This window comes from Labrus bergylta, chromosome 1 (genome assembly GCF_963930695.1).
Source record: "Labrus bergylta chromosome 1, fLabBer1.1, whole genome shotgun sequence".
NCBI lineage: Eukaryota > Metazoa > Chordata > Actinopteri > Labriformes > Labridae > Labrus > Labrus bergylta.
The window spans coordinates 9,892,046-9,904,588 of record NC_089195.1 but is presented as its reverse complement, the minus strand read 5'-3'; the positions used below and the strand labels follow the sequence as shown (position 1 = coordinate 9,904,588).

General features: G+C 42.0%; 2 protein-coding genes across 2 annotated transcripts; one reads left to right on the top strand and one right to left on the bottom strand.

The window, feature by feature from the left end:
* Positions 1-36: 36 nt before the first annotated feature.
* On the top strand, positions 37-1,537 carry atp5md (ATP synthase membrane subunit k). The gene is made up of 4 exons (XM_020642802.3): positions 37-127; positions 995-1,099; positions 1,214-1,307; positions 1,410-1,537. The coding sequence occupies exons 2-3, from the start codon at positions 1,013-1,015 to the stop codon at positions 1,301-1,303; spliced, it is 177 nt and encodes a 58-aa protein (XP_020498458.1). The 5' UTR covers positions 37-127; positions 995-1,012; the 3' UTR covers positions 1,304-1,307; positions 1,410-1,537.
* On the bottom strand, positions 1,529-7,734 carry taf5 (TAF5 RNA polymerase II, TATA box binding protein (TBP)-associated factor). Its single transcript, XM_020642801.2, has 11 exons — positions 7,197-7,734; positions 5,817-6,045; positions 5,375-5,690; positions 5,105-5,268; positions 3,892-4,027; positions 3,627-3,747; positions 3,409-3,538; positions 3,013-3,177; positions 2,721-2,898; positions 2,280-2,457; positions 1,529-2,135 (listed from the first exon to the last, which is right to left on the bottom strand). The coding sequence occupies exons 1-11, from the start codon at positions 7,708-7,710 to the stop codon at positions 1,921-1,923; spliced, it is 2,346 nt and encodes a 781-aa protein (XP_020498457.2). The 5' UTR covers positions 7,711-7,734; the 3' UTR covers positions 1,529-1,920.
* Between the last annotated feature and the right edge of the window lie 4,809 nt (positions 7,735-12,543).

Here is a 12,543-nt window from a genome sequence, read left to right as displayed (position 1 = left end):
TCGAACCAATGATAACGCTTTGTTTGACTGTGTCAGAGTGGGCGGGACTTCCTTGAGAACTTAGCGTTGCGGCCTCTGCTGAAGGACACTTGTCTCATTCTGTTTCCACAGGGGTCGTGTGCTAAAGGTAAGACACGTCTTTAAAACCTCTAAAATACGAAAAATGATTGCACTCTACTTTTTAAAAGTCCGGAAACACCGAGCATATTGTGTGTAATAGACCTGTGGGACCATGTGCTGTGCAGCTTGTAGTGTGAAAGTTAAACTAGCTGTCTGGCTAATGTAGCAAGCTAACACTTTACACAGTGCGTTAGCTAAGAAGCTATCAGGTGAAAGTCAGTCTGAGTGATAAATCCACTGTCGGTGCTTTTCTCCAACACAACGATAGTGCATTTCTTATGTCATTAAAGTACGTTGTTCTTGACAATTGCATGATAGCGTGTGCTGTTGATTAAATATAACTAAAGTTAAATTCTAACATTGAAAGCTAACCTTGTACAGTGTTAACTCCAACACAAACTCTGTTTCTAGTAAACACCTGCAGCAGCTGACATTTACTGTAACATTTGAACACTCAAATGTTGTGAAGAAAAACAAAGAAGCTTCAGTTTCTCACTACCTGATGTGAATATGTGTTCCTATGTTAGACCCTGTAGAGACTTCACAGTGACAGTGTGTTTATATTTTATATATTTATATACTGTGGTGGTTTTCTTTGTCAGTCTTAAGCTGAAACCTTTTTTTTTTTTTTCGATACTGAGATTTAGTATTGAATAAATATGGAAAGTATCAGTGTCTAAAGTCGACCCCTTCACATGTCTTGACTCCCAAATGAAAGATGTTAAATGTCCAGAGGCTGAAGATAAAAAGTACACCTGGACTTCACTCAGTCACAGACAGATTCAGTTTAAACACCGTTTGTTCCCAAGGTCAACACTGAAGTTTATCAAATGCTACATTATTAATCTGAACATGTTTCATCTCCTTGTCGTAGGACCATCAACAATCCATCATGGGAGGACACGACGCTGGAAGCCAGCACCAGTTCACTGGGATCGCCAAGTACTTCAACGCTTACACAATCACTGGAAGGAGGAATGTGAGTCGTTTGGAACTTGACAAAAATATAAACTGCGTTGACAATTTGCGTATTCAAAGCAGCCTAAATTTGTCATGCATCCTTTAATTTCTTATTTTGCTTTCTCCCTTTTAGTGTGTTTTGGCCACATATGCCAGCATATTAGCCATTGGTCTTTTCTTCAAATTGAAGCCTAAGAAACAGGCAGCCGTCACAGAAAAGTGATCATGTAAGTGCATTCACGTCTCTATATTCTAATAGTTTTAATTTCCACTGTGGTAGCAAGGTTTCATACCGTTGATTAACTCAAACCCTTCTTGTGTCCTTCCAGGTATCAATTTGGACCATTGTTTCTAACAGCTGGAGGTGGTGAAAGCAGCTGGACATGCTTGTGATAAAATGACTATTTGGTTTCCCTATGTTAACAATAAAGAACATTTATGCCCAAAACATAGAAAACACTTGTTTTATTTACAGTGTCCACTGGTATAAAATACTATGATACAGTTAAAGTCCCAATGTCAGCGACGTGTTGAACCCAGCTGTACTCATGGCAGTGATTTCTAAAAACCGTTCTCAGTCAACATGGCACTTATCTTTGTCCAAGGAATATCTGCAATGATCCACTTGATTCTGTGCCTGCGTCCATCATACTGAGGGCAAGAAAAAGGAGTTGGCTAACCTAACTCGTATCTTCATTCACAGTTAGATAAGCACCAGAGGTGATTTGTTGATAGTTACATTTTGTTCCCACTGCACCACAAATAGGCTTTCCCTTGTGGAATTCATGGAACAGGCGTTTGCCTTTGAACTATGTTATTCTTGAGTTATTCCATGATGCCTCATGGATTGTAGGCCCCAGCGGCTAGCAGCAGGTTCCTGCGGGTGAAGTGAAGGTGAATTACGGGTGTGGATTTGGTCATGTAGGTTCCGAGCAGAAGCTCCTGGGAGTTGTCTTGTAGATGGACGTGTCCTGTGGTTGCTGTGAAATCGTCCGTCTCTAAATCATCGTAAGCTTTCATCGCGTTCCACAGACGGACAGTGTAGTCCATGGAGCCTTAAAAACACAAGATGACACATTGTACGTTTAGTTACACTACTTCAAAACAAAACAACGGGATTTAAATCCACTAAAATCTACACTGAACAGACACTAGATATTGAACTGGTGTTAAATGATGAAATGGTGAAGGTCACCCACCAGAGGCCAGGATCTCTCCGTCTCTGCTGAATTTGAGGGAGTAGATTGTGTCAGTGTGGCCTTTAAGCTCCCCAATCATAAGTCCATGACCGATGTCCCACAGAAGAACTCTGCCATCAGTCGCTCCTGAAGCCAAGTACTTCCCATTGGGAGAGAAAGCCAGCGCATGGATAGGACCCTGGGAGAAAGGGTTAAAACTGGTTAAGAGGTCTTCTTTGGATTAGACAATACGGGCAACCGGCAACAAAAATCTGGGAGTCTCACACATATTTAGCTCTATGGGTGACAAAATAAAAGTTCTCACACCAGAACTTTTTGGAAGGACTGGAGTCTTAATCTTTTCAAATTAAATCAGCTAGTTAATATAAATAACTGATAGACAGCCTTTTAAAGTTAAAGTCAAAACAAACATAGCGGCATTGCTTTGATGATGTTTCTGACCTTGTGACCAGTGAAGATGCGAACGCAGTTTCCGCTCAGGACGTCCCAGAGCCGGATGGTTCGATCAGACGATCCTGTGGCAACATAATTGGAGTTGGGGTGGAAGCGGGTGCAAGTGATATCTGCTAGATGACCAGAAAACATCCGCAGGGGCTGGTAGTGATCTGTTGCCCACAGGCTGTGTAAGGAAGCACAACATGGACCAATGAGGCGACGTCTGTAGAGCGGCTGTGTATGGACAAAGATTATCACTATGCTACATAAGAATAAATAAAGTAATGCAGGTACTTACCGGGCCACTCGGTCATGTCCCCCAGAGATAAAGTAGTACCCATGAGGGGAGAATTGGGTGTCCCACACTGGGTAGTTGTGGCCTTTGTAGCCCACCAGACAAGTGAATGTCTGCAGACTCCACAGCCTGATTGTACCATCTTCAGAACTTGACAACAAATAGTTCCTGGAATGCAAAAGGAAAAGGTCAGTAGTAAATACATGAGGCTGTTAAAGACAAAAATATCCAGCTTTATTTTAAACTGCTTCTTTCTTAATCCTCTTAAATAACAGCCCCCTTTGACCTACCTGATTCTCTTAATCTCAATTATTTTATCAATCAATTTATCAACAGCTGCAACACAAAAAGTGCTCAGGCTGACTTCATAACAGAGGTAAGTAATGAAATGATTTCTACCTGTCTGGGCTGAAGCTGATGCCGTATACCGGGCCACTGTGTCCATAGAGGATCTTTGACTCGCTGGCCGTCTTCTCGTCCATGATCCTCTCCAGCACATCGTCCGACTCTTTGTCAATCAGATTCAAGTCTTCATGGAGAGGAGCGAAATAATGATTTAAGTTAGAGGAAAAACTGGAAAGCAGTGATGTCATCAGTCAGTCATGCGTACACAGTACCTGCTGCAGACTTGACCTTGCGGAGCTTTTTCGGTGTGACACTCCACACTCGTACTGTGGAGTCAGCGAAGCCTCCGGCGATCAGGCTGGAGTCGTCTGTGAAATCCACTGCAGTCAAACCCTGCAGGACAAAAGTTCAAAAAATAAATTAAAAAAACCATTCTCCTGCAGATTAAAACGCAACTGTCCACTTTCTACTACTGGCTTAAATGTGCAAACGTGCTGAATGTAAAATGAGTTCCTGTGGTTGTTATGAGGGATTTACCTGGTAAGCGTTGAGAAAAGAGTAGAAGCAGATGGAGGGGAGGTTATCTGGTGCCAGGCGGATCCTTTTGGTGGCCTCCTTCATGTACATGATCTTGTCCAGCTTGTCTGAATCCTTTAACTCTGGTAGAGGTATCCTGAATGACAGACAACAATGACAGCTGTTACTGACTGCTGTGTCACAGAGAGCAAGTCAATGAGTAAAAGTCTTAGACTACAACCCGACCCGACGCCTCAGGTCATCAGGTGGAGGTCTTTTAGCAGTACCCAGAATTAGATCAAAGTCTGGAGAGGGGGCCTTTAGATACTGTGGTTCGTCTCTCTGGAACAAACTACCTGTCCGCCTGAGGTCCATCACTACTGTCTCTACTTTTAAAGCAAAAATAAAAAAACTAGCTTTTCTCCCAAGTATAAGAATAGTTCTTATATATATATCCACGTTATATTTAACGTGGCCCTAATGCTCGGTCGTAAACAAGTTTCTCGACGAAACCTCAAATTGTATTTTCTTGATGTAACATTTGAATCATGATGATGTTTTAGTAACCTTTGCCAGATACTGAGCCGACTTTGAACACTTCCTGTTATGCCAAGGTTTTTTAGGGGGCTAACCAGCTTTTATCCTGCCCATTTCAAAACGGATTTCAACACTGAATAAATATTCTTAACCAATGGGACTTGGGTGCGCCTACCACGGCTGCTTTGATTGGTGGAGGAGGGAGACTGTCCCTTAGCAGCAGCAGCAGCCCGAGTTAACAGAATCATGTTTTCATCCCTAACAAAGTTGAAAGCTCTGCATTTTGTTTTAACTTGATGCACAAACACTGTTGTGCTTTGCCAAGAAGGTTGAGTTCCCCCCTTAACAAGAAATGTCTTTACATTTCCTCCTTACCTTTTGCTTTGGTAAATTGTAACAGAACGTTCGACCTTTCAGCCGTTCTCACAAGCAACTAACCACCAGAACTCTTCTTCAGGTAGTTTAATGACTGGCAATTCAATTTTGCTCATAAACTATTTTTTAAGGCAATCGATGAACGTTTGTTGACCAAAGATTGGATTACATGGCATGACTCGACCTCAGATATAGCGTTAAACTAAAATGTACCCTTTAGAGCTACAGCTGACTTCTGTGGATTTCTTTCGACCCCGTACTTCATCAGTTGAATGAAACAAAATGACTGAATGTTCAGCTGCCAGAGTATCACACTAACTACCTGGTCTGTGAAGGTGCATTAGGATCCTGCTTCTTGCTCTTGGAGCCCATGCTGTCCTTCTTGGGTTTCTTCTTCTTGGGTTTACCTTCCTCATTCTCTGCCTCCTCATCCTCATCATCAAGAGGCAGCTCTATTTCTGGCTCCTTCAGCAGTCCGTAGTAAACCTGATCAAATGGAGATACACAAGAACATGACATGAATTGAACTAAGCTGATCAGAGAAGTAGGAGAAACACTGAAAGCCCATCATGTGTTTGTGTATTAATCCAACCTTAGCCTTGTTCGCCTCCCGCTTCGCTTCTCCAGCCAAGCTGCCCGACATGGCGTCGATCTGGCTCTTACTGCGCGGCATGCCATCAAAGATGTCGATGTAGAGGTGCTCCTGGATGATATTCCAGATCTGGTTGTTCTGACGCTCCTGCAGATGCCTCTTAAGCAGCTGGTAAGAGTCACGGGAGATACGGAGTACGAACTTGCTGGTGCGGAAGTCCAGCAGGGTCTCATTGCCTCTCATGTGCTCCTTCTTTGTCAGACTTGACAAAACACGCAAGTCGTCTGCATAGTAGCACTCCTGATCCCCGCTGAACCTGAAATGAAGAAAAAAAAAAAAAAAAAAGGAAACACGGTTACTAAAAGGTGAAGTATTTAATCACGCTAAAAACAAGTAAGCTGTTAACAGCTGGAGGGACAGAATATAGGTGAAGCGAACCTACTTTTCAAAGAACACCTTGGCCTCATTCTCGTGATTGTTGTACACCAGCTCCAGATACATGTGCACAAACAGCGGGTAAAACAACTGGGACAGCTCTGCTCGGTGACAGTCCAGAACAGATTCTATGAACCTCTTCAGGCCGTTGTAGTAAACCCCATACAGCGCCGGGTCTCCCTGCTGGCTGTAAGCCGACAGCACCACGTTGACATCCGGCTGATCCTCCCCAGGAGCTGTTACAAAAGATCATGTCCAGGTGAGATGTGCACGCTGATCAGCAAAGACCATTTTACAAACAAAGTCCACAGGTAAGATATCATTTTTACAAAAAATATTTTAGTTCATCATTCCTCATATGGGTATAAAGCTGATAATGACTACAGAGAAAACTTGAACAGCTGCTAAGGTCAGTATAAGTTGTGATGATGAGTGTCTGGTTGATACAGCTGGAGTATTTTAAAGATCTGCAATGATGTAAATTAACCGATTACCCTTATTTATCACATTTAGCTGTTAAAGCCCCTTTTGAGGAGCTTCTATGTGGTTATGAAACAGACTGTAATTAGTCATATATGTCTCTTTATGGCAAACAAAAGCAGACCACCAGACCATCAGCGACAACATTGACCATTTCTATAATGTGATTTTAAAGCCTAGAGGGTAGGTACAGGACACAATGATTAAGAGTGTGTCGACAGATCAGCCTTTTCTACAATTTCTACTGGGAAACAAAAAGATGGTGAGTGATGAATATGACTGTTTAAAGACAGCGGGGTGATATTCTTATAGGCCAAGATCACAGGTACCTCTTTGTCAACAGGTTGCCAAAATAAATAATATAATAAATAAATAATATAAAGTATTTTAGGAAAATACATTCTCTGACTTCAAATTTGAATGTGCTCGGATTTACTGTTTTTACTCTGTTATGACATTAATTTAATATCATAACAAAAACAAACTGATGAGCACATCAGTTCAGGAAGGCTTTGAGTGTTGCAGTTTTACGACACTTTTTTAGACCACATTACCAATCTTTAATTGATAACACTAACCCAACAAATTATGAACAATAAACATTATTTATGGTTGCAATATACAAGTTTAAGGTTATTGATTTTATCAGACAGGAATGTGTGAATGTCTGTTCGGCATCTTCTTGAGCATCAATAAAGTTAAATGAACAAAGCTGTACTGTTTATCAAACACAGCCCATAACAAACCACATGACACTATTTGAAGAGGATGAAGATGTTTGTATAGATTTAGTGGTCTATATAGAAACTGAGATGCCATTGTCGTAAAGGTGAATGATTTTCATACAGGTAAGTTCTGGTAGGTCTACAGGAAAACAGAGAGTTAGACTCGTGAACAGTAGAGTTACCTTTGGTGGGCGCCGGGGCTGGCGCGGAGGATGAGCCGGTCACTCGGCTGAGCAAAGAGCTCGCATCTCCGCCTGCTGCGTCCGCGCTGTCCGCTGCAGCACCCGAACCTGCCCCGGAGCTATCGGTACCTTTTGAATCGAGTACATCCTCCGGTAATCCCGCTTCACGACGCAAAATGTCAACGGACTCGGTGAGTTTGTTCTTTTTGAGGAACTGCAGGACAGCCAGCAGCGTAGACTGGTCCTCCGGGGCTCCCGTCGTACTTTTAGCACTTCCCGCCGAAGCACTGGAGCCAGGGGACGGGGAGAGCAGTCGGGCTTCGCCTGCATTATTATTTCCTCCGCTATCGTTCGATGGTTCTGTTTTTATATCTTTTTCCTCAACAGCGTCGACCAGACCACCCTGCACGGCCGCCATTTTAAAAATGAAATGCGCATGTGCAAGGTTTAAAACCGGAAAACGCCAACCGTGCAGGATCCGGTCCCCTGATTGGTGGTATTCATGCAGCGTCATGGTGTTGGATGAAGTCCCGCCTCCTTCGCCAAATGTCTGTTTGTCAGTGGTTATTCAGACAAATTCAAAATGTACAACATATTATTTCATGGCCAACACTTTGTAATTTACTCTGTTAGTCTTCAGATAAGTGTATTTTTTTTTTTTTTTTTTACAATGAACCTAAATAACTATTACACCTGTTGTTGTTTTTGTTCTTTATAGGCTCAGATAAACACCACATGTGAGCAGTATTTAACTTCTTTGTTTACATGATGGGGTTTTGATTCAGAACTTGTACAGTGCTTTTGTACTTGTACTTGTTCTTCAACGTGGATAGCGTATTTATTTTATGTAGCCTACATATTTACCCTTCTCTACCAGGTGGTGGCACTTTGGTCCCACACAACCCTCGCCAGGTATAGTCCCATCATTTTGAGCTCCTTCAACAATGTATAACCAAATTAATAAAATGTTCCAGATCTTCAACAAAGTATTATTTGCATGTATCATTTTTTATTTCCTCATAAGTTCCCAGGGCCCATGGTGACCGCCTCATACGTCCTCTTTTTTTCCTCGCACATAAATCCTTATGCAGCTAGATGCAGCACACACACATATTTACAACTTGTCCCAGAAAGGACACACACTCAAGATACATGAAGTACATACGTGTATCAGCAGTATCATGCACTTTGCATTTGGCTGAGGCCGGATTTCTGCCTATAACATATAACACACCGTCCCCCATCTCTGAACACTCACTCTGAGACACACTCATATTCTGCTGAGCGTGCAGGTTTCGGGTCCACACGGCATCTGTTTTCATTTCTCGAGACTGTCAGTAGAATATCAGAACTTAAAAAAAATTCAAACAGTGCAAGGGACTGTGTTTATCATGACTTTAAAAGGTGTTCTACAAAGTTAAAGGCTCAAGAGCTGTCGTTACCATCTGGTTGTTTTTTATATTACTACACATTTATGAGACACCTCTGTAAAATCTCTGTTCTTTATTAACCACGCTTGAAGAAAACTTGGTGTCAGACTATGACAAATAACGTATTCCTCATCAAAAGCACTTCTACAGGCTCCTCCCTCCTCTATCATCCACACAGGATGTCATAACAGTGCAAATACAGCAGCAAGTTTAACATGCAGACTCAGGTCTATCATAAGGAGTGGGACAAAAGACAGGTTATTGCAGAAGCTGCAGGGCGTTGTGTAACATTGCAGTGGTACTGCTACGTGGGTGTGGGGTGTGTTGATTGGTGGGTGGGTGGATGTAGTAGACACACGTGTGAACATCAGCAGCTCAGGGCGTGGTCATCCATGCAGGCTCATTGTTACACAGCTAATTATGAAGCGTTGATGCATCCCTCCTTCAGGTGTCCTAGTGTGTGCTAGATCAGCAACATTACTGTAAATGGATGACATACTGTACATCTTGTTGTGTTTGCGTTCCCTCTTACCCAGTAGTTATGCAAATGATCGGGGCTGAAACACATGTGTTAGGCTAAAGGTTATTGATTAGAGATCTATAAGTGTCCCCTACATGGAGTAATTACAATTACAAAGAGCCGCTGTGGGGCACCCAATGCCTGCGATGTGCAGCACCTGCAGCATAAAGGAAACAGTGCGGCGTATTTTCATACTGTTAGTGTTTTCTTTTAAATGCAATAATGAATTATTATAAACCCCGAAAAAACTATATCTGCTTTGCAGGTTTTTGTGCTGACACTGATTTAAAACAAACCCGAGGCATTACATGCAGCGCTCATCTTGTGCTGGACAATTGAACTGTGTATTGATTAGGAAAAGGGAAATTTTGAAATTAATGTGCAAGTCGTTTCCAGGATCAGGCACTCAATACGTTACATAGTATTTTTAATCCAGCAAAATGTTATAGTTCCTCACCTCAATTCTTCGGGCAATGTCCAATAATCTTCATAATTTTCACATCAGGTGTTTCATATCAAGTACAACATTATTTGGTGTTGATCTTGTGCAATGATAACTTTCATATTATGTGCAAAAATGTATTTCATTTCATGTGCAATATTAAAAGGTAAATGGACTTGACCTTGTATAGCGCTTTTCTAGTCTTCTGACTACTCAAAGTGCTTTTACACCGCAAGTCACACCTACACATTCACACCCATTCAGACATTGACATTGACATGTAGTGAGACCATCAGAAGTAGCTAATCCCATTCACACACATTCATACGCTGCCGATAAAGCAGCAAGAGCAATTCGGGGTTAAGTGTCTCGGCCAAATACACGTCGGACATGTAGCTGCAGGAGCTGGGGATCGAACCCTCAACCTTCAAGTTGAGTTATGACGACTCTACCAACTGAGGCCCACTTTTTAAATATATGACTATATATATAGAATATAGAATATAGAATATATTATGTTATGAAAGCTTAATTATCATAACCAGAATTAGCAGAATTGCTTTTCTATATTTGCCTTTTCCCTATTCACTTGAGCAATGTGAGAATGTTCAAATCACTATTACTCATGTATTAATGTTATAATATAAGTATTTATATCATTGTGGTCACAACCCGGAGACTGACATAAACAGACACTGGGCCTGGGACTAAACTGCCATTACTACTGTCCTATCTAATCTGTTACCTATCATACTAGTATTTTTACCTATTACTTTAATGGTTTTTGTATTTCTCTTATATGTGTCTCTCCTTTGTGTTATTCTTTTTGAACTGTAGTGTTGGAGCAACCTGGCACAAGAATTGTCTTCAAGATTAGTACACAACCCGTTCATTTCCTTATCTGTACTTTGTACCACGCCCGTATGTTCAGTCCCAACATCACTTTAGGATTCCCCCTCTGCTGCATCAGTGTCACGCAGCATCCATGGTGCAACCTTTAATTTTTAAAGGCCAAGGGCAAAGAAACGCGCTGCCATTATTCCTTTCATTTCTTCATTTTTCAACTTCTTCTCCATCATCTCTAAATCCACCTCTCTTACTTTTTCCTTTCCTTCTGAAGGTCTTAGTTTCGAATCCGTGTGTTGTCTTTTATTCAGTAAATGTGAAGCTGCTCAAATGCTCTCCACATTAGTGATCGAACGGATGAGCGAGCTGAGGAGCTGTTCAGTCGAATCTTCCTTTCACACCTCAGTGATGACTTCACTCAGCAGCTCTCTTTGTGTGAGGAAGCCGGAGGACTCCCCAACACCACCCAAACCCGTCTCTCTCTCTCTCTCTCTCTCTCTCTCTCTCTCTCTCTCTCTCTCTCTCTCTCTCTCTCTCCCTCTCTCTCTCTTTGCTCTACCCCCTCTCTCTGACTCTCTCTCTCTCTCCTCACTCTCTCACTTACTCTCTTTTCTCTCCTTTTTATTCCCCCTTTCTCCCTCTCTTCCTCGCTCCCTCTACTTGTGTGTGTCAGGAGGCAGCAGGGTGTGGCTTCACCCAGTGGAGAAGGCTCAGTTGGAGCACACACAACCCTCAAAGAACAAGAATCTTTCATGTTCATTTAAACCAATTTCATTTGAGAGCGTTGAATAGTTGTGCAGTTCAAAATTTACCAAATCACTGTTTTACATTTTGAAGCATATTCCCGGGTATTGTCGTGTCAATTCCTGCCCTTTCTGCACTTGTCATAAAAGCTAACTCCCATGTGGTACTTAACAGCATTGTCCTGATATCACTAATATGCATCACTGATTTTAATGAAAAGGCTTTTTACTCTGTGTTTACAAGGTTAATGCATAACAGGAGAAGCTATGCTGTTATGGATGTCCCCTGATGCTGTTAATGTGCCAGTAAAAACGTCCTCTGATGAGATTAGAGGGAAAGGTTTACAGCAGATGTGTTGGAATTAGTGAAGCACCGGTCCAGGAATGAAATAAATGCACAGGTTCCTCCAAAATATGGTGTTTATACTTAGAGGAAAATTCCAGAGTTGGGGTTATACTGCTCGCATATCACTTTTATCTTCTTCACATGCTGTAAATTTCAAAAGGAGATGAAGTGAGTTAAAAGATCTGCTTGGCAGGAAAGTGTGTGTGTGTGTGTGTGTGTGTGTGTGCACTTTAATGTGTGAGGCAGCAGAGAGTGATGTTGTCCTGGGAGTGAGGGGTGGGGCGTGGCAGATTTCTGGTTGTTTTTCCGTCTTTTATGTTTGGTTTAATGCATGCATAGGGTAGGGTTTTCTTCTTCTTTTTTTTAGATGTGATAAATAATGCAGTCAAGTTCCTTCTGCATGTAATAAAGTGATTATTCCCAATTAATTGTCAAGATTTAAGATTTTGGAACAAAAAAATACATCATTGCATTAATCTTAGGTGCCAATTTAAACATATTCTTAACACCCGAGTGATACTCTTCTGCCATGTGGAAAGTATCCATTCTTCTGTTGTGTCATCTTTTGCTGCAGGAGCACCCAACAGAAGATCTGTGATGCTCACCTGAACATTTAAAGGAAACACCTTTTATTTTTTGCCTTTCAAAAAAACCCTGCCTGTCCATCACAGAGCATGTAAACGGTCAGGAAACGCAGCACAAATCCCCTGCTGAGTTGCACGAGTAAATAATTCATGAGGTGTGACTCTCAGTAGAGGTAGAATATGCCCTAAGAGAAGCAAAGAGGGAGGTAGAGAGTGAGGGAAAAGATGAAGGGGAAAGAAAAAAAGGGAGAAGAAGGGTGAAGGGGAAAGGCGGCATGGTGGGCGGGTGGGATGGGGAGTGGGCCAGGGAACAGGAGGGGAGTGTTATAGCGCATGGGGAGCGATAACAAGACAAAAAGGATGGCACCTTGAACACAAAGGATGTAGTTTGATAGAGAAGCTTAAATTAGATTGTGAATGTGAGAGGTGACGTGTA

What these genes read in the sequence shown, in the direction of transcription:
- taf5 (XM_020642801.2), bottom strand. Translation starts at nt 7,710, where the DNA reads ATGACGCTGCATGAATACCACCAATCAGGGGACCGGATCCTGCACGGT. An exon ending in ATCAGCTTCAGCCCAGACAG is followed by an intron (nt 3,178 to 3,408) that starts GTAGAAATCATT and finishes TTTGCATTCCAG; the next exon opens with GAACTATTTGTTGTCAAGTT. An exon ending in CGGAGAGATCCTGGCCTCTG is followed by an intron (nt 2,136 to 2,279) that starts GTGGGTGACCTT and finishes TGTGTTTTTAAG; the next exon opens with GCTCCATGGACTACACTGTC.
- atp5md (XM_020642802.3), top strand. Translation starts at nt 1,013, where the DNA reads ATGGGAGGACACGACGCTGGAAGCCAGCACCAGTTCACTGGGATCGCC. An exon ending in CAATCACTGGAAGGAGGAAT is followed by an intron (nt 1,100 to 1,213) that starts GTGAGTCGTTTG and finishes TCTCCCTTTTAG; the next exon opens with TGTGTTTTGGCCACATATGC.